The following is a 27,555-nucleotide window of genomic DNA, read 5'->3' on the forward strand; positions in this document are numbered from 1 at the left end:
CGGAGGCCTGCCCCCCCATTGGGGGGGGGGCTGAGTAGGGTCCCAGAATGGCTAGGGACGGCCCTGCCCCTATACCGGGCTTAATAGGCAGCTGCGTGACTGCGAAGCTTACAGGGAACTTAGGCCCTGATCCTTGAGTGGGCTGTGTAGGTCTACGTAATACAAATAAATATTTGCTCTAAAGCCACCAAGCACGCTTTCTTTCCTGAGAGGAATTACAGTAGCCCCCCAGCCCCCTTTTACCAGACATGAAATGACAATTGGAGCATTAAGCAAATTCCAGACCTGGTGTAAATTGGTGTAATGCCCATGGCAATCTCTAGGCTAAATTCTCTTGTGAGGTATACAGTGGAGTAAGCTACTCAGCTGGAGTTTGTTAGAAAATGGGTGCAACTGGTAAAACAGTTTAATTGTGCCAATCTGGTATGCAATGGATATGCAAAATAAGAGTAATTCTCTTGAACAATGGCAAAAAGGGAAGGAGGTAGCAGGTAAACTACTAACAGTAAAAGCAACTAACAATGGGCTGCAAAATAACTTATTCTTGCTAATGCATATGAGCAGCTCAAAGCGTGAGCCCTAGGCTCGACTGCCTTGTCTGCAACAGAATTTAAGCACATTAACTAACATTTAAAAATAGATCCATTTTCCTAGCACAGACAAGGCCTAATATGATGCTACATCCTCTATACCCATAGCTTGTAAAATGCATTCAGCATCAGCTGAGGTTATGTCAGTGCAATTTTATGTCATCGCAGCACCTGGCCTTGTGAGAGCAACAGTGTAGATGGGGTACTGCCATTTTTATGACTGGGTTGTCAGCCTGCTCAGTATAGGGCTAGAGAGCATGGTGGCAAAAACAGCTAAACTAGTGCTCTAGTATTACAACCACCATGGAGCTACACTGGTGTTTAAGAACAGCTGTGTGGAAAACATAAAAGAGGCAAGTGCAGACAAAGTTTGTGTCTGAAATGGCCAGAGAATCTTTTATCCGACAAGCCTATCCATTCTCCTAGGTCTTTGAAGAGGTTATTGTTGGGCTACAGAGGCATAAGAGAGTTAAGTGGCTTGAGGTCTGAATGGATGATAGGGAGAGGAAGAGTTCGTGAGTACAGTAAGATCTGTAGATTGTTTCTAATTGTATGTACATGCCTAAGTCAAATAAATACCCCACTCCCATCCATAGGGGGCTATAGGAGTAACAAACAGTAATTCATGCTGATTGTGCAGTCCCAGATAAAGGATAAACCTGGATTAGCAAGAGCCCCAGGAAGGGACCCAAAGGCTGAATTATCTGGAAGTAGGGTGCTCATTATAGACCTGATCCTGCTGGAATAAACTGAATCCCAGATCATTAAAGAGCTTAAATTGTTTAAAAAAAAAGACAAAAAGAAAAAAGCTTAAATCATAAGTTTGTATGAGAGCATAATGATTTTACCCCTCCACATCACAGCTCTGCTGGGGAAAAGGAGGAATTCCATCATCCAGAAAATTTAGAAAAGAAGCTGATAGTTCTCAATAGCAGTGGCACAACTTAATGGCAAGAACTTGAAAATGGGCAGTAATACGGAAAATAGACAATGTTGATATTTTTATAATTTAACCATGGTACTTGGTGGCTGCTCTATTGTTCTGCTTCTAAAAAAGAACAGCACAAATGAAGACACTGAATGCATTTTAAAATAAATTTTATTAAAATGATAAATATAAAGAAATATCTTAATGTTCAGAAATTAATAGCAAATGTTCTTAGCAAAAAATACAAAATGCATATTTTTATGCATCAAATCATATCAACTTCTGAAGAACCTTACAAATATTGGTATTGTTATGTAGTTTATAAAGTTGCTCAAATAGCCTATTAGAGAGACAAGGTGGGTGGATAATATCTTTTACTGAACCAACTTCTGTTGGTGAGAGAGACAAGCTTTCGAGCTTACACAGAGCTCTTTGCAGGTCTGACTTCACTGAATTTATACCAAAGATGATTTTGGCCCACAGTGGATGATGATGTCACAGTTTGTGATCTGCAGCGTCAAAAGCGAAAAAGCTATCTATATTTTCAAGCAGATTCTAATTTTCCCTTTAAAAGGCTAGTGAAATATTCTCCGAGTAACCTAGTTTCTAAAGGAGTTACAAATACTGTTGTTTTTCTCCTCCTGATTGTTTCATTCTTATGCTTCAAAAGTTCTGAGAGGCCTAGTAATCCCATCTTTAGCAGGTAGAGATAAAGTCTATGTAAACTGCACAGAATGTTAAGTATTTTTTTATTTAAGATAATCTTTAAGGCACCATACTTTTCACTATGTGTAATTCTGAACTGTGCGCATAATGTTATCTTGAAGGAGGAATAATTGCCAGATGTGGATTAAGACTACTATGTTCAAGAGAATAATGCTAGATGACAGCAAAAGGAAGAGATAGTACATGCCCTTGGGTATACAGGGATGAGGTCCAGTGGATTGAATAGGTCACTGGGGACCAGGAGCTCCTGCATATTAATCCCAGCTCTGCCACGGATCACTGTGTGACCATAGGAAAGGCACTTAACTGCTCTGTGCCACAGTTTCCCCATCTATAAAATGGGTGATAAGTGTTGTGAGGTTATTTACATAGGCCAAATCACAGTCCCATCTCAGGCTGGTCTCTCCTCCTTTCCCTCTGGATTTTGACCTTTTTCATTAGGTAAATATTTCCCCACCACCATTGTACTGTAAAGGAGTCTTTAAGGTTAACATGGATTTTTTTTGCATGATGCTCATTGATGACTGTGGTACTGGGAGTGGCTCAGGCTAGCTGCCCAACCTCCTGGGTAGCCTCAGCTACTGTGGCCACACTGCTCTTTTTAATCTGCTAACTCGAGCAGAGCTAGCATGTGTCTGTCTACCCATGCTGGAAATCACACCTCCTGGCTACTGTGTTGACACATGCTATTTTGTGATGGATTGAATTGCGGTCCAACAGTAGGTCCAACCCTGCATTCCTTGCACACTGAAAACTACCACTGAAGTGAATGGAGTTTTGGTTGTGAAAGAAATACAAAAGTGAGCCCTCTGTGCATACTGATCTAATGTGTGACAAGAATTTAAATTCTCACTCCTGTTACAGGTAAGAAGCCTCCGAGAGCATACAGGTTCTACACAGAATGGGCAAAATGAACTACTTAATGTACATCAACTGGGTAAAGACACATGCCCTGATTCTCCTTTCACTCATACTGCTGTAAGAAGGCGGGGAATCACCACTTACCTTACGCAGGTATCAGTGAAAGGAGAATCAGGCTTACAGTGCTTCCTCTCATTGTGATTCAGGTCCATTCTTACCACGTTGATTGAAATATCTTGTTATCTGTATAATCCCCACTGCGCATTTCTCAGCTTGTAAGGCACATAGCAGGCTTATCATGGCAACAGCAATGGCTGAACATCCTAATGTTTAGTTCTTGTCATCTTTTCTTCTTCTGTCTCTTTCTGAGTTTGTCTTTTCCTCTGAGCTTAATTATATAGCTAGTGATTGAATTATCCAGTGACAGCCGCTTCAAGTGATCACAACTCATTCAATGGCAGCTGTGTTGTTTTTAATACAAATGATTTGGTTTCTGAGGGTTTGTGCAAATTGAACAGCAGATGAAATAACCAATGGCTGAATGAAGTGGAAGGTGCTGTGCTGCATTTCAGAATGAATCTGCCCCTTCTTATGAGACAACAGTCTACAGAAAACGGTGTGACTTTTTTTTTCTGTCCGGCTACAACTATTAAAGACTTCATTTCACTTTTTCCAGTGCCCTACTGGGTTTCGTGGTTTTGTATTTTCCAATCCTTGCCTTTATAGCCAATGATGTACAATGATGTTCCAGACATAGGCAAGAGTTACAAGAAACTATTTGCTAAAGGGAGTTAAATCCCCAACTTTTGATTAGACATCAGTAATATTTTGATTAGCCATTAGTAACCAGTACTAAGCCAGTTAAGTACTGTCTCTGTGTAAAATTCTTAGTCATATTTAGGTCGGAAAGTGCTGTCTGCTTCTTTCCAGATTCTGTCAGCTATTTTCCCCATTTTTTTTTCCACAACTTTGAGATGATTCTCATGCAGGAGTGTCTGTGTTAAGTATTTCTCTCGTTTGATCTTGCTCTTCGTCTTTTGTGATACATCCGGAATTACGTATGAAACAATAAACTTCACACAGTATATGACATGCTAGGGAAGATGAAAATCAAGAATGTCAGTCACGCAGAACAGGCTATTATTATTACTAATTAGAAGCTGAAAGCCCATGCTGTCGCACAGGTGTAATTCACAAAGTCATGCATGGTAAAAAAAAAAAAAAAAGCCAAAAATGACTGAGAACTTAAAAACTGGATGGTAACTGACCACAAATCCCATTGATGATTGAACCTGGTGATATTTTGAACAAAAAGAGCTCTTAACCATGCTTGTAGCTGTGTCCACTGCTGCACATTGACGCAACAGATATTCTAGGCTTCAGAGTGATGTTTGAGGTGATTGAGTGTAATGGTGTGTGGTTGTGTGGATGCTTGTGTTGATTTGTGTATGACTTTTTTTCTGGGAGAGTTGTGTGGATCTGTGCGGGAAGCAAGTGAGGGGCATGTGCTGTAGTGAGGGACTGTGTACATCTGGGGTTATTGTGTATGCTGGTTGTATTGCTGTGTGGGTTGTTGATTTGTGTCTAGAGGGAGTGTGCTGGGAGAGTGGTGTTGATTTCTGTGGGTGGTGAATAAGCGTGTGTGCTGTGATGTGACAATTGGGTCAAGTAATCCACCATCTGTGCAGTCTCCCTCATGCAACCAATGAAATTGTTGCATACAATTAGGGGCAGAATAAGGGTGGTGGATGGTTGAGTTATCTCTATTATCACAATGGTTGAGGCCTCTTGGCATGGCATAGATACATGCCTTACTGTGTTGTACACTGCACAGTTATAATTCATAAAGTCAAATTGGCTGAGAACTTAAAAGTTGGATGGTAACAGACCACAAAACCAGTGGTGATTCACCCTGATAACATTCTGAACATAAAGAGCCCCCAAAGCACGCTTATAGCTGCTTCCATCGCTTCATGATGATTGTACCGACATAATAGGCTACAGAGTGACTTTTTTGCAATCTTATTATATAGATGAAATGTTACATTAAGGTACATTTGTGTTTTATACCACAGTAGCTAAATGTCCCAATGAATACAGAAGTCTGGAAAGGAGCAATGTCCTGGGAAAAATTAGTTGTCTGAAAACAAGACAGAGCCATGAACTCCTAATTTGTAATTCTGGCTCTGACAGTGACTTCTCCTGTAGCCTTGGGAAACTTGTTACCTGATGACTTCCTTTCTGGGACTGACCTCTCCCCCCTTTTCCTCCCCATCTGACACATCTGGCTTGAGTCTCTCTCTTCCTGTAACTATTGGAGCTAGTGCCAACTTGTCCAGATGACTCCAGGACTTGGGTACATCTCCTCTGACCTCTTACCTGGACACTGACCCAACAACCATTGAAGTCAGTAGGAATCTTTCTATTGACTTCAGTGGGCCTTGAATCAGGCCCTTGATGAATTTTATACAGAAACATTTAACTAGTGTGCTCCTCCCACAATCCCACACTGCTTCATAACTCCCCAGATACCTCCACAAAAGCCTCCACCTTTTCCCAGATGACTTCCACCATGCAGTACTTCCAAAGCTGTATGGAAACACAAATTTCTTACTAGTAGATTAAATAGAAATTTTGTAACAACATTGCTTTATTCCACTCTATATATGGATCCTGAGAAGGCCACCCAATAGACTTAGCTGGGGGATACTAGGAGGCAGGTCCGTCCCAGAAAGGAAATTGTCATGTAATATGTTTTCTATTCTGGATCCTGCCCTGTCCCTGAGACATTTGGGATGTGATGGGCACAGGGCTTTCCCTAGCCATAGGCAGAATAGGCAGCCGCCTAGGGCACCACTCTGCTGGAAGTCCAGACAGATGGGAAGCAGTGGAGCACGTAAGTGCAGGGATGCTGGGTCCTAGAGAGAGCCGAATGCAGCACAGTCTGAGGAAGGGGATTGGCTGCTGGGGTCTCTGGGAAGGGGAGGGCTAAGGGTGGGGGAAGAAACTCACCTGTGAGTGTGACTCTCTCCCCTGGCATGAGGTGAGGCAGGCTTGGCGGCTGCAGTATCCTTTGTTGCCCCCCCCCATAACGCCCATTCTTCCCCCCCCCCAATGGAACAACCCCCCCCCTCCATGGAGCACCCCTCTCCCCCCCCCTCCTCCAGCAGGGCTGGGTGAGGGGAAGGGGCGGGCGGGGGGCTGACTGGCTGCGAAAGTGACAGTAACTCACTTCCTCGGCAGCCAGCCAGGATTGGAAGGGTCACATGCAGCTGGCTGGGCCAGATAACATGAGTGAAAAATCAGGATGGGGGTTGGGGTAGGGTGACCAGATGTCCCACTTTTATAGGGACAGTCCCAATTTTGGGGTCTTTTTCTTATATAGGCTCCTATTAGCCCCCTCCCCCTGTCCTGATTTTTCACACTTACTGTCTGATCACCCTAGGTGGGGGGAATTGGTGCCTATATAAGACAAAGCCCCAAATATCGGGACTGGCCCTATAAAATCAGGACATCTGGTTACCCTAGCTGGGAAGCCCGTCTCTCCCCGGGGCTGGCAGCGATCCATCTCATCGGGGGGGCGGGGGAGGAGCTGCGCAGGGCAGGATGAGCTGCTGTGGCTCTGTGGGTGCACCGTCCCTGAGATCAGATGCTGTGCTAACTTCACCGTGGTCCATTGCGCTGGCGGTGGTGCCCATTGGCGTGTGATTGGACCTGAGGGTTTGCTGCTGCTGTTGCTACTCTGCCCCCCAAGAGGTGGATCTTGGGGTACTGCAGTTTTCCACCTATCTTCTCCTCTACTGCAGCTGTTGGACCAGCAGGCTGGGGAGTGAGTGAGCCAAGCATGAAAGCAGTACTGTGTTGCCATATTAGATTGTCATTTAACAACTTTGTTTGCCAAAAATGCTTGCTAACAATCCTGAATCCAATTTCAATATTTTTTTTTTAAAAAAATCAATATCTTAGCCAAAACCAGAAAATTAAGTTATTGACAATTATTTGTGACAAGTTTGGTTTGGGGCAGGGCGTGGGCCAGTTTTCATCAGAGAAACAAAAAATGTTGACTGGCTTTCCTATAGCCCTGTTACTGCTAACTAGAGCCCTCCAACAACTGTAATATGCTCCTCTCCTTACTGGTGTATAGAGGGACCATATGTTGTACTAAGATTCTCTTGCTTTTTTTCCCAGTGAGTCAGTGTAGCTTTTGCCAGCCCAGAGGTTGGGCAGCCAATGTCTGACGTGTTCACAATGTTTTGTCCAACTTTCATAAAGTAAATACATGGTTAATATGAGTTAAAAAGGCCAGGGACACTTCCTTGTGAAGAATCGGTGCAGCAGATCATGCTAGAGCTGTGAAAATGTCAGTTTTTGATGGAACTCTAGAGGCAGTGATTGATCATGTATTTCTGGCAGTGCCCAAAACGTGCTGCTATTGCTAACGACTTTCCAAACAAAAATAAGGCACAATAGGACTCCTGTCACGTTTCTGTGCTGCCTTGATCGAGATGAGATGATTCTGTGCTGACTTTATTTTGGCCACTCTGTGCTTTACCTGGGAGTAAAACTAGGGTTATATTTTGCCACTGTTTGGAAACCCAGCTTATTAAACTGGATAATGCCATTGATCTATTTACAGTATAAGGTGGATACAGAGTTGTAACTAACATTAAGACTGATGCCCACTATAAATTTAAAACTAAAAAGTGGCTTTGTAAAAATGACATGGGTTTCCAACTCTACTGTGTCTCAGTCAGGGTGGAGTGCCTTGTGAGGTGTCTTCACACTAGCTCAAGGTCACACACTCACAACTATCCTATATTAGTTATTTTAAATAATATTTCTGATAATCTGATAATTTAAACAGTTATTTCTTTAAAAAACACCCTTATAAGTTATGTCATATCGAAAACAACTTTCTGGGTCACAAAAAAGAAAACGGAAAGATGAAATAGGATTAGCTGTACAAGCACAGAAGGATTCTATACTTAAGTTTGTATGTCATGAAAACAACAAAGTTGATGAAGATCATCAAGTAACTGCCGAAGAAAATATTTATGCAGACGAAGCTCAAGAAACGCAACCACACACAGAACAATCATTTGAAACAGATGCAGACACAAAACAAGAAAATACAACAGTTGAAACTGTACTAGCATGGGATATAGATGACATTGGCACATGGCCACAATCTTTAAACAACGAATTTTGTGCCATTATACTTGAGAAAGGCCCTGGGAGAATAAAAGATCTTGAATATCCTAAAGACATTAGAGGTAGGAAATTCACAGAAAACAACTACTACAAAAGACTTTCTAATGGTGAAATTATCAACAGATAGTGGCTTGTGTACTCTAAATGTAAGGATGCTGTATTTTGTTTCCCATGCAAGCTTTTCATTAGCTGCAATTTTAAGATAGCAACCATGGGTATTAATGATTGGAAAAATCTTAGTCACATATTACCGCAACATGAAAAGGCACAACACCACATTGAAAGTATGCACAAATGGTGTGAGTTGAGTGTAAGGTTAAAAAATCAGACAACTCTTGATGCCCAAAATCAAAGATTGCTGGAGTAAGAGAAGCAGCATTGGCGTTGTGTTCTTGAACGTCTATTATCTATTGTTGAATATCTATCAACAAACAATCTTGCTTTTAGAGGAAGCATTGAGAAATTATTCCTGCCCAAAAATGGCAATTTTTTGGGCCTTGTACAACTGCTGGGAAAATTTGACACAGTGATGAGTGAACACCTCCAAAGAGTAACTGAAAATGAAATACACGACCACTATTTGGGACCAAGAATTCAAAATGAACTGATCATGCTAATGAGTGATAAAGTGAGAGACAAAATTGTTTCATTGGTTACTTTGGCAAAATATTTTGCTGTAATTGTAGATTGCACTCCGGACATAAGTCATCAAGAACAAATGTCGTTAGTAGTGAGATTTGTCAACATTAGTGATTCAGCACAGATTACAGTTAAGGAATCATTGATCACATTTTTAGACAAAGAGGACACTACAGGTTTTGGACTTCTTCAAGCTCTCCTTCATGAACTAAAATGAATGGGATTGTCCGTAATGAACATTAGATGACAAGGCTATGATAATGGTGCCAATACGAGAGGATGCATTTCTGGCGTGCAAGCTAGATTGCTGGCAGAAAATCCACAAGCCTTTTTTGTTCCGTGTGCATGCCACAGCCTTAATTTGATTTTGTGTGATATGGCCAAGTCTTCTGTAGAAGCTATTTCTTTTTTTGGTTTGCTGCAATGCATTTACGTGCTCTTTTCAGCTTCTGCTCAACGATGGCAAATATTCAAAGCACATGTCAATGGTATTACCGTTAAGCCTCTATCTGAGACACGCTGGAAAAGCAGAGTAGAAAGTGCAAAAACGTTGAGATATCAATCTGAGGAAGTTTACGAAGCACTGGTTGCTATTTCGGAAGAAGCCAGAGATCCAAAAGCTAAAAGTGAAGCACAGTCATTGGGCTCTGAAATATCCAGCTTCAAGTTTCTAACATCTGTCGTAATCTGGTATGACATTCTTGTTAAAATCTCAAGTGTAAGCAAAATAATGCAGAGTCCAATGATGCAGCTTGATTCAACACTTACCTTACTAAACAACACACAAGACTTTTTAGTGAAATACAGAGAAAATGGATTAAAAGAAGCACAGGTTACAGCAAGAGAGTGCACAGGCACTCGGTGTAGAACCAAAATTTCCATGTCCAAACGTGACACGAGTTTCAAGGAAAAAATGGCAAGCGGAATATGAAGGCGCAGATGAGCCCGTAGACAATCCAGAAAAAAAATTTGGGGTTGAGATTTTTAATGTTGTAATGGATAAAGCAATATCAGCCATTGATGAAAGGTTTAATACCTTGCGAGCACACCATGAACAGTTTGGATTTTTGTATGACATAACTAAATTCAGCAAAATAGGAAAACAAGAGCAGCAAATGACAAAGTGCAAGAACCTAGAGAGCCTCCTGAAGCACGGTGATAGGTTTGATTTAAATGGACTTGAACTGTACGAAGAATTGAGTACATTGTCATGAGTGTTGCCACATGCAAAATTGGTGATGGACATTTTATTCATATCAGCAAACTTGTTGACATATATCCTAATGTGTACATTGCCACTCGTATTCTACTGACAATTCCTGTAACAGTAGCATCAGGAGAACGGAGTTTCTCAAAACTAAAGCTCATTAAAAACTATTTTCGTTCTACAGTGGAACGATTGACTGGTCTTGCTATTCTTGCAATCGAACAAGACATCACTTTGTCTTTGTCATACGATGACATTATTACTGATTTTGCAGCCAAAAAAGCCAGAAAGATCGCTTTTAATTAAAAACAAATCCTTGTTTCAATACCTCTTCATAGAAATTTCCAATAAAATGTTGACAAATTAAAAAAATTATACTATTTGCATCATTCTGTCAATAAATCAGAATTTTTTCTATAGCGCTACTTCTTCAGTGCTAGTCCACCAGCATTACAGTGTTCTTAATTAAGTTAAACTGTTTTTAATAAAGTGCATGTGGCAAGTTTTCCAATACTGTAAGCTGATGTTTGTGTTGCTAAGAGCAAGTCAGGCACAGGGGCACCAGTTTCATAATCCTGTTTAGGGCACCATAAATCCTAAGGATGGCCCTGGATGGGCATTAAGGAAAATTAAAAGGGTGGGAGAGATAAGTAGAAAATAACGTTAACTCTTCCCTAAACTTAATAATATCAGACTATTTTGAAGCAACTGCTTGGAATACCTTCCTTCTGAAGGATGCCTGTGCAGAGGAATAAAGGCCAAACCTGTACTGTTTTACTGAAGTGTTGATGGATGACTAAGTGGTAGCTTTACAGATCTTCTGTGATAGGCAATGCCCTTTCTTCCCAGGATAGTACAATGGAGTTAAATGGACTCTGATCCCTTATTATTTAGTATTTGCATGGTGGCAGTACCTAGGAGTATCAACATGCAAGGCAAGGTACATGCATAACAGAAGAACAGTCCCTTGCCTGTTTACAATATAAATGTTTACAATATAAGTATATGATGAGTCAAAGAGTGGATACAGCAGACACAGAGCTGGTGTGCACAAGAACAATGCAGGGGACAATTATGATTAGTGTAAGTAAGCAGTGGTCACTACACACCAGACACCTAGCAGTGAGCAAGTGTTTTGGCAGAGACACTGGTGAAAGGGCAGAAGGAGTGTGGCCAAATCCCAGAGCTGGAAGGACCAGTCTGCATTGCCTCCAATATTTGTACGAAGGGAGGCACAGCCCAACTCTCTTGCACTGTGGGAGAGGTCAGAGTCTAGAAGTCATTCTAGTGACTAGTCATTCTAGTCATTCAAGTCTCTGACTCAGAATCCCCATTTTAACAATTAAGATAATAATAATAATAATCCTTCCTTATCTGCTATATCAGACAGGGCATTATGTGGATTAATGTCTGTCTGTAAACTGCTTGGTAGATGAAACATACTCTATAAATTACTATTACTACTAATGTCTGCTCTGCCTATGCTTTTAGCTCCTTATCTACGAGATTTGCAGCTCGTGATTTTATTGCAAGTCTCATGATATTTAAGTCTTTCTTACTCACCGGACTCCAATAGCTGGGGATTTATGTTAGAATCTTTGCTTTTCCTTTTTTTTTTTAAAAGACTAAGTTTCTAGCCCCCCATAATTACGAAGAAAAGCTTGGAAATGCAATACCTAAATGTTCAAAACCCACACAGAAAATAAAAGAACCTAACAAAGTTAGCTTCACACTTGAGAACCATGCAGCTTCTCTGTTGCTCCTTTCCCAGCTAGAATTACAGATGCCCATATCTACAGTACAATGCTAATAAAAGCAGCTCTTTTGCCCCCAGTACAGGTTTAGCTCTGGATTTGGGAATTTTGCTACACTTCATGTAATGGAGGATAATGTGGCTATATTGATTTTTACCCAACAGGGATCATTAAAAGACTAATATTTAACACTGATTATTTTTACGCAGGTAATTCTCTCTGTGTGTGGATGTATGCGTGCGTACAAACACATACACAAGATGATCTAACAGCTATCTACGTACATTTATTAGAGCAATGTTTTTTTCCAGATCTGATGTACAAAATTTCTCTGACAGTATTTTAAATTGCCAAACTAAGAAGCTGTTAAATACATAGGGTGAGATCTTCCACTAGTGTAAATTGGCATAGCTTCACTGATTTTAAATTAAGATATGCTGAGCTAAGGATCTGGCTCATAATATTCAATATTGTTCACAAAATAAAATGAATAACTTTGAGTGAAGAATATCATTAATTGCAAACTGAAGGGTTTTTTTTTGTTGAGGGGAAGCCTAAAATTATATTTAAAAAAATCAAGACCTAATGTACTGACCTCCATGACAATGATGAAAGACAACTTGGCTGCAATCACATGCCAGTAATATATGTTGTGTTCATACTGATATTGGTGCCCAGGAGGGTATCGGAAATCACGATATCTAAAGACAGTTTAGAAAAGCAAGAAATAATTTCAGCAACCTCTGCAGTAATGCACTATGGCCAGGGGATGGAGCAAAATCTGTCACATTTAACAGAGCCTAGAGTCATAAGCTGTATACAACTAAAATGATGGGTAAATTTTACATCTACAGAATAAACTGAACTTAATGAAATACATTTTTTCTCCACTATACCAAAAATATGTTAAATTACCTTTATATTATTTTGAATAATGTATTATTAATTATTGGGGAAAATACAATGAATCAAAGATTTAGAAAACTCCATGTTGTTTTACTTTACCTTCTGACTGTTCTTGAGGTTAGCTGAGTCTTAATATTACTAAAGAGATTTTTATAAACAAAATTAGGATATTTTCTTATGTTTTCCTTTCCAACGACGAGAATAATTATTTGACACTTGCCTGCATGTTGTTTGGTTGCCAAACCAAGGAAGTGGAACTGGTTTGCTTTCATTTTTGAAGTCTGATATATTGAAGACAGAAAGCGTATTGTTGATATACCCCTTCATGGTGTAACTGCTGTGATCCCCATAGGGAGGGACTGAAAAGGACCAGTAATAAACCAAACGAGGAATCATGTCAGATGTAAAAGCAATTATCATTGCCTGTATTTTAGAAGAGGAAGACAAAAAGGGAGCAGTATTTAACTGGCAGCCTTAATATATATATATAGCTTTTCCATGCACTTTAGATTTCAACAAATATGCATTACTGCACTAAAAATCAGAGAGTTTGCACTTTTCCATTCAGTGGTTCTCTCTGCAAATAGATGTGTAATCATTCAGTGGCATAAAACAATCTCTCTGGAATACGCGTTCTCTATAGTTTCTTATTTACATCTTTTGTGCGTGACGCCTTAAAAAAGTTGTGTGGTTAATGTTTTTTTCTTACGGCCACTCTCACCAAATTAAACATATACTACTGTATATTCCTCTTCAGTCCACATTTCCTATCGAGTCCTGCTCACCACATATTTTAAACAACCACTGCTTTATGCATTTCAAGTAAAATGACACACACAAAAAAGCCTACCATTACAAATAAATTAAATTTCACAAGGAACATTTTAAAGATAATTCAAACTTTAAAAGCTACAGATCATTCACGTATAACCTCCAAAACATTCCTTAGGGGTCATACCCAGCCCGAATTCACTTCTGCAGCTGCTGGCTCGGGGATTCCAGTTTTCAGCAGATGTGGAAACTGCTCCTGATGGCAAGACAGTATTTCCCCTCTTGCTAGCAGCTGCTTAATACCAGTTCACATATTACATGGCCTCTTACTGCCATCCCGTTCCAAAGAGTATCCATACCCCACTCAGAGTGAGTGCCATAAACTGTATGTGGCAATGAGGCCTGAGGTTTTTTGCGGGGTGGTTAAAACAGTGACTCACGAAGACCTCCTGTTCTGGAAGAGTCATAGAGTCCAAGGCCAGAAGGGACCATTGTGATCATCTAGTCTGACTTCCTGTATAACACAGGCCATCCAACGTCTTCAAAATAATTCCTAGAGCAGCTGTTTTAGAAAAACACCCAATCTTGATTTAAAAACTGTCAGTGATGGAGAATCCACCATGACTCTTGGTGAATTGTTCAATGGTTAATTACCCTCACTGTCAAAAATTTACATTTTATTTCCAGTCTGAATTTGTCTAGCTTTAACTTCCAGCTATTGGATCATGTTATACTTTTCTCTGCCAGACTGAAGAGCCCATTATTAAATATGTGTTCCCAATGTGGAGACTTACAGATTGTGATCAGAGATAAAATAATCTCTCTCCTCCTACTTGAGATTCCCTTGTTTATGCATTCCCGGATTGCATGAGCTCTTTTGGCCACAGCATCACATTGGGAGCTCACGTTCAGTTGATTATCCATCACGACCCCCAAGTCATTAGATAGGTTCATCCTGGCTAATCAGATGTTCTTCTTGGTTGCCTGATATTCAAAGGGCTGCACTATGAAGTGGAACCTCCTTTGTTAAAAACTGCAATTGAGGGACTAGGCACAGGGCCAGTTTAACAACTGGGCACAACAGGCTTATGCCCAGCACTCCCAGTTCTGGCTGACATCTTGTGCTCCAGAATCTCAAAGCCAAAAAAAGTCTCTTGTCCTTATGGCAGTGAGTAAAACCTTGTCAATGTGAACAGAGTAGCTGATGCATTGATGGGGAAAGAGAATGGGAGCCAACTGAGGAGACCAAAACCCAGAGTGGGAAATAAATAAAGAGGAAGCGAGAGTGAATGAATGAAAGCCATAGAAAGAGGGGTGGGATTGAGAGAGAGGGGGCAAAATTAGATATAGGGACAGAGGCAAGATTTAACAAAATCGATAAAGAGAGAGTGAGGAAAAATGGACAGAAAAGAGAAAAGGAACAGTGATTACATAAAGTGGAAAATGGAAGGAGAGAGCAGGCAATAAAGCAATGGAAAGAATAAGGGAAAATGTATAATTTCGAAGTTGGTAAAACTGTATTCGATTCACATTCATGATAGCCTTTGTGTTTAGGAGTGACTTTCAGGGTAAGATTATATTTAATATACATAGGTCCTCACCTTTGGGGGAGTGCCAAATATTCTTTGCCTAGGAGCAGCAGTGTACCTAAGGGAAGTCTTGATTTGAGGACATTTGTGAGGGATGCAAAACTCTATGTGTGGGGAGTGAGAGGGGGAGATAGATAGACGACTGGAGATCTCTCTCGTATGTTGGGTAATACTTCACTCACCAAGTAGACCCACTGTAAAGAACTTGATGAGCAAGGTGGCAGGATCGAGAGTCAGACCCTGGTCCCAACGGGACAAAACTCCCATTGACTTCTGTGGTACCAGGATTTGGCTCTAAAAATCTGATTTCAACTTTTGGTGTGTTTTTGATACTTTTGAAGTTTAGCTGAGAAAACTCTCGTCCATTTGGCTGACAAGAGGGAAAGTGGAGATAGACTATGGGTAAGGAATCTTGTTTTTGAGGATAAGTAACTACTTATGAAGGATTTTTGTAACATATTCTAGCATAAATTAAATGTAGGGGATGTCCTTTTTAAAACCATTTTCAAGAAACTCTATGAAACTCTACATTGTTTAAATTTACACGAAGATGAGTTGTTTTTATCATACAAATTCTTTCCAAAGGGTAACGTTAGAACAAAAATGCATATTAACAAGTTTTCTAATTGCGGAAGGGGGAACCTGACAGGTACATTACCCAGTTTGTAACTTAAGTAAAAGAACAAAAGTTTTAATTAAATATAGTTTTATAATATTCATTAGAACATATGGTTTAGATATGGGCAGACCACAAACTAGCTAAAGGGAATCACAAGGCAAGGTTAAAAAACCCCAACCCTCTTCTCCCCTTGAAGCAAACCAATTTGATGCATCTCCTAAGAACCAAAATATTTTGGGATATAGTATTTACATAGCTTAATGGCTCTTTTTTACTGAATTTTTTTTTTTTGCAAGGCCCCAGTTTTCACATAATCATAAATCTGAACTCAGTTTCACTTTTTCCCCTCCTGCAGAATGATCTCCAGATGTGTTGCAAACTGCTACAAGGACAGAAACATGAAAACTAATTCTACTGTGTCATCTAAAAGGAAATTTTCCCTCCCTGAACTGTGGGCTGCTTTTTAGAGTATCACACTGGAAAAGTACAAACCAATAGTGTTCTCTATTTCCCAATCTACACTGAACACAGTTTTCCATTTATACCATAACAAATTAAAATCAGTCTTCAAATCAACAACAGATGCTCTGGCATGGTACAATAGCAGCTCTGCTGCTTGAACTGCAAGTCCCAAGACTGATCGCTTTACACAAAAAAGTTTCTTGTAGCCTTGCAAGTGCTGCAAAGGTAATATATGCAGTGGAAGAATATATGGTGCCTTAGGCTATAACAGCTAAACAGCAATAGCAAAACCAACAGTTGAGTGGAGAAGAGGAGATACAGATTCTGTATATTCAGGTTAATCAATCAGGTGGGAGGTAGAGATGATGAGGGAAAGTTCACATGTGTATATGTAGAACCTGTACCTCAAACAAAACAAAACAACACCAACAAAAAGCTTGTTCTAATATTTGGGCTATAGCACCATAACCTGATGCTTAGCAAACTTCCATCCAAAATGAATCTTGAGCCACTTGTACTGTTAGAGACCCAGTGCAGCCCCAGCTAGAAAACCTGAAGGATCTTCTGCAGGCTGGCCAGGGATCCCAGATGCAGGATCAGGGAGTTGAACTGGTACTAGAGAATGGACAGGACCATCTGGTTGAGCACCTTCAGCCTCCCTTGACGGGAAAGGCACCAGAGTAGTCTCTGCAACTGGTCAGCCTCAAGATTGACCGAATTCTCCAGCAGGGAGGGATCGGTGGCACAAAGATAGATGCTCAGATAGAGCAGCGGACCTGTGCCCCACTGGATATCCCATAGTGCAGATGGGAAGAAGGTCACTTGCCACCTGTCCATGATCACTAGGCCAGAGCTCTTGACCCAGCTGACCTAAGTGGAGTAGGCTGCCAAATAGATGGCTTGGCAAGCCTCCACTTGCATTAGGTCTTCTGGAGGAGCATGCTGTTGGCATATGCTGACTGCACTACCCACAAGTACAGTTCTCAAAGAACCAATCCCATCATCCTTTTACGGAGAAGATAGAGGAAGGGCTCAATAGCCATAGTATAGAGCTGGCCAGACAGCAGGCAGCCCTGATGCACCCCTTGACTGAAAACGATGGGTTCAGTCAAGTCCCATTTGAGCTTGACGAGGCAATCCACAGAGATGTACAGCACCTGGAGAAAACCCATGAAGGGGTCCTAAAGCCAAATGCCCACAGAGTGCCCATGAAATACCCATGATCCATCCTGGCGTGGGGGGCAGGGGTGAACCACACCCCAGGACTCACTGTTGGCTTGTGGGGCCGGGTCCCTGCACTTCCCGCCACCGGTGAGAGCAGGCCCAGCCCTGCTGCACTCCTCAAGGGCGAGAGGAGGCGGGGCTGGGGCAGAGCAGGAGAGGGGCAGGAAGAGGCGGGGCTGGGGTAGAACAAATGCCTTCTCCTGGTCCAGGGACAGAAGGGTGAGTGACAGACCATCCCGGCACATGAGATGGAGTAGGTCTTGGACCAGATAGATGTTGTCGAAAATGGTCCAGCCTGGGATGGTGTAGAGCTGGTCAGGGTGGTGCATGTCTATCAGCATGGATCCCAGCTGCAACGAGATGACTTTCACTATGACCTTGTACTCCATGCTGAGGAGCAAGACTAGGCACCAGTGCCAAAGGTTGTAGAGATTCCCCTTCTTAGGCAGCAGAGCAAGCATGGCCCACTTGCTCAACAGCAGGAGCACCCTGCTCCCTAAGGACTTGGCCCAAACGGAGGTGAGGTCTGAGCTGAGGACATCCTAGAACACGCAGCAGAACTGCACGGTCAGCCTGTCCATGTCCGGAGATTTGTTGGTTGGCATCAGACAGAAGGCTTCTGAGAACTCAGCCAGAGCGAGAGGCTGCTCTAGCCAGTCCTGGTTGCCTGTGCTGACTGTAGGGAGTCTATCCCACAGGGTCCAGCAGGCTTCAGCATAGGTTGGATCTTGAGTCCCTTGTGTTTCTTAAAACAACTCGGACTGCGAAAATTGCAGAAGAGCCACTCACTGTGATCCTACAGCCCTTACGTACTAATAATCTCACTGAAGTCAAAGGGAAATGTGTTGGTACTCAAGGACTATGGGATTGATTCCTAATTAGAGGGCTAAGGACAGAGTAAAGCTGCATTTTAAATTTACTTGTCTAGTGGTGGTTACAAGTATTATACATTTAAGAGCTGCTGCTTGCCTTTTGAGGGAGAGTGTTTGCAGTTAGTCTGAGGTAGCAGGATTTGTCTTGTGGGAAAATGGCAGACAAGTAAATAATCAATTGTGGGGGAGAATGCATCTTCAATTATCTAGAATTCCTTGCACCGGAGAATGTGAGATAGCCTCCTCTTCTGAGTTGTGGAGGGAAAAGAGAGAGAGACAGACCAAAATTAGTTCTTTGGGTCAGTCTTCTATAGAACCTAAAACTAGAACACTCTAATAACTTCCTGGGCACTAAAAGGAATCCAAACATATTAAGGTATCTAAATACATAGTTAAATCACCAAAACAATCCTAACAATCTACAGGCTGCATCTGACCTGTAGAGACACCATACAATAACCGTAAGGATTATGATGAAGACATTTTAGTGTTTGTGCTCCCAGAGTAGTTTAAACTAATTTTTAGAGATGCATTAGACTTTTCTTTCTTTCTTGATGTCTTTACAGGGCAGAGTTAAGGTCGTTTGGACTTCCTAACTGTGTGATAACATGTTTGGATTTCTTTTGGTGCATCAGGGTTATATGTGTTTTATTATTAGGTTTGTAGCAGTGTGACCCAAAGGAAATTACTAATATGTACTCAGAACCTTAACTGTAGCTTAATAGAGCTATTTTTGTCTGGGAATTTTCCTGTTTTTTTAATTGAAGTTATTATTTAAAACTTTGTACATGAACACTAAACAAGGAAGTCAAATATAAACTGGTGCCATGAAATATTTCTAATGATTTGAAGATATGTACTATCAACTTTGAATCATTTTTATGTTAACTTTTAGCTCCAGATTCACCAGTAAATTCTAGCCGCTTTACACCACTCTGGAGCAGCACAAATCAGCCAGACATTACTGGACATTTAAGCTGGATTTACAGTTGCTTTGTATCACCAGAGTAGCACAAAGCAACTTGAGGGTTTATCTCAATCTCTTGTCTTCCACATTCGCTTGTGAATCCCCTTTGCTCTAAATTGCCTTCTTGCCTGCACTTCCCTCTAAAATCCTTTATGCATCTGCATACATACGCACAGGAGTAACAGTCATTTTTTGTTATTTGTCATAACTGAAAAATGTATCTGTCAGCAGAGGCTTACACAAAACCTTCTCCTTCCAAGAAACTCGCCACGAATTGCCCTCTTTCCAAATGGCGGCCATGTCTGATTGTTCACTTAATAGTAGAGAAGCCAAGCTGCCCTCTGGGCAGATGATAGCATCATATGAAGTCAGAAGTGGCTATTTTTGCTAAGGACAGCCTGAGACCTCAGTCCTATTGAGGACAATGGAAGATGGTGGCCATTTTGAGAAGGACATTAACTGAGGACACTCTGTGGCTCAGTCCTGCTGAGGGGGGAAAAGGCAACCATTTTGAAAGAGGGCAGTTGGTGGAAATTTCTGAAGGATAAGATTATATGTTAGTTTGTTCTCCAGCAGAAGCTCTTGTATACTTCATAATTGCAAAAAAGACAATTACCTTTTTTCCAGCATAGCCTATGCAGAAGATTTCAGTATGATTTAACTATATGGGAAGTTTGAAGAGTCTGCACTTGATTAATAAGATCTTTCGGGGGCAAAAAAAGACCTTAAACCAAGTACTAAATTTCGTAAAGGACTCATTTTTTAAATTAACTTTAACTCAGACTGATTAATAGATTTACTTGCAATTCTCAGAAAACTCATTTTACACTCAAAGGGTAAGTGCTGTAATTTTGCGGCTACATTGTATTTTTCATACCTAACAAAGCTGTTGAATCTCTGCTTTAAGTGCAAAACTACTTAGACGGGGAGGCATGACCGTAATAAATACAATAATAAATAAAGTTTAATTACAACCTAATTTCTTCAAAATCCATGCAGTTACCTGAAAATTCTCAGAAAATTCATTCTGTATTTAGTGAGTGCTGTAAGTTTAGGGAGGATACATTAGATTCTTCATACATAATGGAAGGTTGGACACAGAATTTTCTCAAGGATGTCACATCTTGAGAAGTGAAACTTCCTTTATTTAGGCCTAGGGTTTTTGAAAGCACGTAAATGACTTTAGAGCCAAAGTCTCATTTTCAAAAGAGATTTACGATGCTAGATATTTAGGCTCCTAAACGCCTATGTCACTTTTAAAAATGGGACTTAAGATCTAAGTTCCCTATAAACTGTGTGGCCATAGGCTATCAAGGGCTGCGCAGGTGGGGTAAGGCACCTCTCCCCTGACCTCAGCCCTGAAGCTGCTGCTGCCAGGGAGAGGCATCTCTCCCCCAATCCTGTCCCCGGGCTGCTGCAGTGAGAGAGGGCTGGGGGGGGAGTCCTCTCTCCTCACCACAGTTCTGGGCAGCCTGCACCCCAAACCCCTCATCCCCAGCCCCACCCTAGAGCCTTCACCCCCCAGCAGGAGTCCTCACCACCCACAACCCAACCCTCTGCTCCAGCCCTGAGCTCCCTCCCACACTCCAAATCCCTTGACCCCACCCCCGCCACACATCACCTCCATATTGGAGTGCATAACAAAATTCATTCCACACACGGATGTAAAAAATTAGAGGGAACATTGCTTAAGATCCTAAATTACTTAGGTGTTTTTGAAAATGTTACCTCTAGTCAGTCTGGCACAATACATATTAATATTTCACATCCTCACTTGACTAGAATATTTAGAGTATACCATTTTTTATAATTATCAGGTCATACTTACATTGGTCACCACTGCCAGAATTGCTATTCCTTGCATGATTGGCTGCCATGCTCCTATATCTTGTGCTTTCTGTGGCACCATGCGTCTGAACTGGGTTGTAATCTTCCAGGCGTCAACTCGTATTTCCAACAAATTATTAACAAGAGCCAGAAGAGGAGCCAGCGGGAATGATGCCACAAATAAAGTGACAAATCCAAACTGTATAACTGCCAATGAGAATGTGACATACATTGGTGATGCCTTAACTCCGATGTGTATATATTTACCCAGACCGTGACAGAGACAGGAATGCATGTTTTAATGGTTAATCAGAGACTCTTTCTCTCTCTCAAATAGAAGACCTTGTGTGAACATACATGCAGAAATGTACAATAAGCCCCTGAAAGATAGAGAGGCCTACCAAAAATGAACAACAGCCTGTAAAAGTATGTGAGGTGCACACTAGCACAAAAAAACCATAACTCATACATATGAACTATTCTGAATATTTAAATATCTGCTTCTTTTATATGACTTCTTACCTTTCATGCTTGTAAGTTTATTTATTAATCCAGTGCTATGCTGAAAAGCCTCAATTAAGAATCACATTATTGGTGTTTGTGTGCTGAAATAAGTATGATTACAATACTATTAAAGTATGGTTGGTTGCAAAGAAATTCAGGTTTCTACAGCTTCCAAAAATAAAAACTTTAAAGTTGCTGTAAATCTACAGCAAACTGGTATAGGAATGTGATGCTGCAGTGCTGGAGTTGAAGATGACAGTCTTCTGGCCCCTGACCTGTGGATAGGGTAATAGATGAAGAGGCAACAGACCTAGTCATACAATCCCTAGCTACAGAAGCCATGTCGTCCTTGGTTGTAAACTGGATTGTCATTTATTTGATTTAAACTAACAAAAATTTCTACCTTTATCCATTTCGCACAAGCTTTAATCTCTATAACATGTTTATACTATCTATAAAATCATCAGATATTATTTATCTGAAGACTTTTAAAAAAAAATACACATTTGGGTCCTGAAACTATTTCATACGAATCAGAATTGCACAGCTGACTTACCCATTTCCAGATACTCATAAAACAATCCAAGTTTTCCAACGGGTTGCAGATGGTAGTCCTGTTCCCAGCGTGGAATAGTCTTTTCTGATCTAGCAGCTGAGCAACATCTTCCGATTAGATTCTTAACCCAGCTATCAGTCAGGAGAAAAGTGATAACTCACATTGTTAGTCTACCCTGCCAAAGGCTGAGCTATTGCAAAGTTCTTGCTCTGGTGCTATAGCCAAGTTTGAAAATTGGTTTTGATAATAATTGAACTACTGAAACTCCTTAATACAAACAGTGCTATTTTTGATTCGCTATTGTCCTGTACCTTTTGCAATCATTTACAGTAATGCAAAGTGGGTGTACAACACTACCATTCTGTCTGGTAGCATGTCACACCCACCTTGCACTGGTGTAAATGACTGCATCAGGTGAAAAGGCAACAGAGAACCAGGCCCAATATGTTTCTCAGACTGCACAGTTTTTAATCCCTCCTCCCCAAAAGCTCTTGGTCTGAAATGCAAGCACCAGAATTTAGGAAAATTGATGCTGTAGTTATAACTATTTCTATCTGTTACCTTAGAATAAGGAGCAAGCAGCAGATGAGCTTTTAAGGAAGGGAAAAAACAAAAAGGTATCGTTTGCACATAAATGTCCTTCATAATAAAGGAAGAGAAAATTTCCATTTGTAATAAGAGAAATGAAAATGAGATACCAGCCAAATGCTTTTAAAGATTTGAATGAGGCATCGCAGTTTTACAAAAGGTGTGTTATTCCTTATATATAGGAAGAATTGCTTTTTCAATATTTGTCCAAATTTCCAATCAATCCAACTTCTAATGCATCCCTCACTGTGGTATCCTGGCTTAAAGTAGCCCTTAAATATATCCTGAAAAACAGAAGCACTGAGACAATCTGAAACCATTTAATATCAAGTAAAATGTGACACTCTTCCTTTATACATTATACTTCCCCCTTTCTCATCTTACTTACAGTTTTTGGGCCCAATCATTGCAAACAGGAGTTCAATGAAAGCAAGATTTTGGCCTTTTCTCTTTTCCTCCATTTCTAAGTCTCCTTTACCCATATTTGTGTTTTAGGTCGCTCCCTATTTCCAACCCCCTTCTCCACATTTTCTTCCTGGTCATCTCCTCTTACACTTCCCTCCTGCCCACCAGCTACCTGTTATCAAGGCCCAAAATTTACACTCCCTGATAAGCTTTTCAATATTCTGAGTGGTTTCAGAGTAGCAGCCGTGTTAGTCTGTATTCGCAAAAAGAAAAGGAGTACTTGTTGCACCTTAGAGACTAACAAATTTATTTGAGCATAAGCTTTTGTGAGCTACAGCTTTCATTTCCACTGAATGCATCCGATGAAGTGAGCTGTAGCTCACGAAAGCTTATGCTCAAATAAATTTGTTAGTCTCTAAGGTGCCACAAGTATTCCTTTTCTTTTTGCGAATATTCTGAGTGTTATCTTGTTTAAAACAGCTTTATTTGTCAGAGAGCATGCTCTCTGTCTCCTAATCTTTCTCCTTCATTGCCTTCAATCCATGTATTGTTGTAGCCAGTGTGTATTGCTTGTGTCTGATTTAGATTGCAAGATGTTTGAGTCTGGGATCATTTGTTTTCTGTATTTGTATAGTCCTGAGCATTCTATCAGTGCTCAATAAATAATAAAAGTCCCTGATGCATATCCAACTCACTGCATACTCCACTTGCTCCTCTGAATCACCATATGTAGACACATTTTAATCTTCACAATTCAATTTTTCTCATCGTAAAGCATCAGTAATGCCTATTACATTAAAAATGTCAGAATTGGGTGGATTAAAAATACCAGAATTGGGTGGATCTAGTTCTTTAAATGCAAGCAATACCAGGCCATGTTAAGAATTGATCTGGGAAGGAAGCACGAACCTAGGACTTGACTACTGGTTGCACACCGCGAGTGGTGATACATCGTGTGTGGTGATGGATAGGCATAAGTAACGGCAAGAAGAGATAACTGGCTAAACAAACTGGGACAATACTGGCATAAATAAAATCAACTAGCACAATGAAACTTTTTGGCTGTCAGCCTAATGCAGGAAAAACTGACACCTGTGGCAATTTTTTAAATCCACAGATGTACATACACAAAATCAGGCCTGTTGATTCTAAGGGACAGATTCTGCTCGTACTTGCAACAGCGTACCCTTGGAGTAACTCTCCTGAAGGCAGTGGAGTTACTCTGGGTTTACACTAGTGTAAATGGGAACAGGATCTGACCCTAGTTTCTAGGACTCCCACCTCCAGTTTTCAAGATAATTGTTATTATTTACAGTTGTGCATACTTGATTGGTGAAGAAATGTCCTACGTTTCCATTACAACTCCATCAGATATGTATTTAAACGAGTTTTTGCTGGTTCCCTCTCTTCGCCACCTCCATTCGCTATACCTTTTCCAGCTTTCTGAACCTAGATCATTCCCTGTCTCCTGACAAGCGCAATACTATTTAAAACTTTGTGTAAGTTACACAGAAGACATACAGCCTCCGGTTTTACTGTATCATATACATTCAACATTACCCTTTGGGAGTGTCTGTCATATGAACAGAGCTGTGAATATCAAAATACAACTACAAAAATATATTTAAAAAACTAAAATAGCATTTTAAACACTTGTTCTGTGGAAAGTCTGACATAGAACAGTAAGTACTAAATCGCAGTATGCCATTTAAAGCAATAATAAGGTGAAAATAGTTACAGTAGCCTCCAGTTTTGGGCACGCAACTTCAGACATGTTGGGCCTGATTTTTGGAAGTGTTGAGCATTCACAACCTGAACTGAACTGAGTGGGAACTGGGGATCGATAGCACCTTTGAAGAATCAGGCCCAAGGCGTTTCAAGCTGGGCACCCAAAAATGGCATCCAAGTTGGAGACCATGGAAAATTTTGGTCTTGTTCTCCAGGTACCTGAGCATATGCTGCTATTGAAATCTAAATGTCCACTTACTTCCAACAGGGGCAGGAGCAGGGCCTTAGCCATCAAATATTTGACCTTTTTATTTCATTAGGTCACTTTTAAAAAACATTAGGTACTTACGGAAGAAGCACTTCTTGAATGTTATTCCAAATTGCTTTACCTCCCATTATTATTGTTAGCTGCGTTGTAAGTTCAAGGAGACATCCGCCCGGATCACACTAAAGGTTGAGAGAGGTGTGAAAAATGCTGCATAACTCTTCAGGCAAGATTAAAGTGTTTAAATTAAAAAAATATACTAAAATTTTTAAAATTACATTATTTTAACCTTAAAAATAATCCAAGATGACAATTGAGACAAATCCCTTTGAAAAGGCCCAACAGACCAAATCTGACATTGCTATAAGTGGGCAGGATACCAGTGAAGTCAATGGAACAATGGCCCAGATCATACAGCCTCTCTGTGTTGCACTGTCATTACGAGAAGATCACTCTAGGGGAGGGGGATCTGTGGATGGTGGGGAGCTGGTTCTGAGGATGTTATACCACCCCCCCTCTGCTGCTGATATAGGTGGTGTTCATGGGAAAGTGAGTGTAGCTGGGTCTTTGTTATGCCATAGTGGTCCCTTGTGGGTCAATGAAAACCTAAGTAACTTCAAGAAAACTTGAAGCTACTCTAAATTATGCTAAGGGGCTGGTCCAGCACACAGTTGTCCTGGATTTGGGGAACTGCAAAGGCTACCTTTGAACTCCCCTTCTGTGCTGTGCACTCCTTGGGAATAGCTGAAGAACTAGGGCTTGTCTACACTCGAAATGCTACAGCGGTTCTCCTGTTGGTGTAGGTAATCCGCCTTTCTGAGAGGCAGTAGCTAGGTTGATGGAAGAATTCTTCTGTTGATCTAGCACTGTCTACACTGGGTATTAGATCAGAATAATGACATTGCTCAGGGGTGTAGATTTTTCACACCCCTGAGCGCCGTAGCTGGAATTGACCTAACTCTTTAGTGTAGACCAGGCCCTAGGCTAATATCTTACATTGTTAATTAAGAAAAAAAGATATACTATAGTGGATTCTTACCTCTTCATTTCTGTATTTTCCTAACCAATAAACTGGGTCTCCAGGGAATCTTACAAATTTACCCTTAAAGAATGCAATGTAGAAACATGAAGAATAATAGTTGACAAACTGGAATAAGAACATCTTCATGGTCAGACTGTTTTCATAATCAGTCTGCGTCCTTGGTAGTTCTGTAGTTTAAAAAAAACACACCAAAAAACAAAAAGGAAAAGAAAATTAATATTTGAACAGCTTTAATGCCTCCGTCAAAAAACGTGCATGTGCCTTGCATGCTTGAATAGAATTTACAGCACAATTTAGATTGTTTAGGGTCCCTAATACATTGTAGCCATTATGTTAATTATAAGGCACTTGTAAAGAGGAAATAATTTGTTCTTTGACACTAAAAGAAAAAGAGCAACACAATTCTCTATCACTCTCATAGAAAGAAAATCCTCGCAGACTCAACAAACAACAAACATAACACTTTGAACTGACGGAAATAAACCATATTAAAATACTACTACTTTACACAGGTAAAGTAGAATAGCTACTTTAATGTAGATGGCCTGGATGGAAAGAACAGTAATATTTGTGGTTATCTGTTTAATAACGAGAAAAAAGCATCAAGCATTGGACCAGTGACCATATTCCATTTATTTACAAAAAAGGGGCTGTTCTCTCCATAATGTCCTTAAATGTGTTATGCGGTACTGATCTTTTTTCATAAAGCCTGGGTATTATAGTAATCTTGCTTGTTTTGTCTATTTCACAAATACAAAGCTGTAAACAATTGATCTTTCATGATGGCTATACAAGGATTTCTTAGGCAAGGAGTAAAATATATTTCGTTGATAAAAGTGAAAAGCTATATTTGAAAAATTCTAGAAGTCATTGCATGCTATAGAGGGAAAATTCTGAAATACTTGGTGTAGATATTAATTTACTGGGGTCCTTATTATAAGAATGATGTTGTTTTTTCTTATAGTTCCTAGCTAAAGCATAAACTTACCAAAGTCAGTAATCATGATTGCCACTTTTTCATAGATGATGTTCAAAATCATGATGATTATAAAACTAATGATTGAAGCAGTTACTGAAGTGGCTGCCTGGGGAGTCAGGTACTTCTGAATTGCTTCTGTTCCATTAATGTGCCGTGGCAGCTTTGCAGAAAACACAAGGAAAACAGAGAGTCTGTAGACGATGATGCCAATAACTGACGCAATGATCAAAAGAATCTGAAAATAGAGTACAATATATATATTAGTGTAAAATCATATGGCTTGGGAAAAACAGTGGTTTGAAATATATATTATGAAGGGCAAAGTGAAACTATTT

At 40.4% G+C, this 27,555-nt stretch overlaps 1 protein-coding gene across 2 annotated transcripts in view; it reads right to left on the reverse strand.

Annotated features, from left to right (window-relative positions):
• Positions 1 to 1,671: 1,671 nt before the first annotated feature.
• ANO6 (anoctamin 6) overlaps positions 1,672 to 27,555 on the reverse strand; it is a 128,395-nt gene continuing 102,511 nt past the window's right edge. For both annotated transcript variants that reach the window (XM_037887783.2, XM_027826407.3), the window contains 8 exons: positions 27,230 to 27,455; positions 26,239 to 26,408; positions 25,284 to 25,381; positions 22,214 to 22,344; positions 21,155 to 21,360; positions 13,043 to 13,245; positions 12,512 to 12,617; positions 1,672 to 4,199 (listed from right to left, as the gene is read on the reverse strand). In XM_037887783.2, the coding sequence (XP_037743711.1) occupies positions 3,993 to 4,199; positions 12,512 to 12,617; positions 13,043 to 13,245; positions 21,155 to 21,360; positions 22,214 to 22,344; positions 25,284 to 25,381; positions 26,239 to 26,408; positions 27,230 to 27,455 (1,347 nt within the window). In that variant the 3' untranslated portion in view covers positions 1,672 to 3,992. The remainder of the gene's footprint in view (positions 4,200 to 12,511; positions 12,618 to 13,042; positions 13,246 to 21,154; positions 21,361 to 22,213; positions 22,345 to 25,283; positions 25,382 to 26,238; positions 26,409 to 27,229; positions 27,456 to 27,555) is intronic.

This window comes from Chelonia mydas, chromosome 1 (genome assembly GCF_015237465.2).
Source record: "Chelonia mydas isolate rCheMyd1 chromosome 1, rCheMyd1.pri.v2, whole genome shotgun sequence".
Taxonomy (NCBI): domain Eukaryota; kingdom Metazoa; phylum Chordata; order Testudines; family Cheloniidae; genus Chelonia; species Chelonia mydas.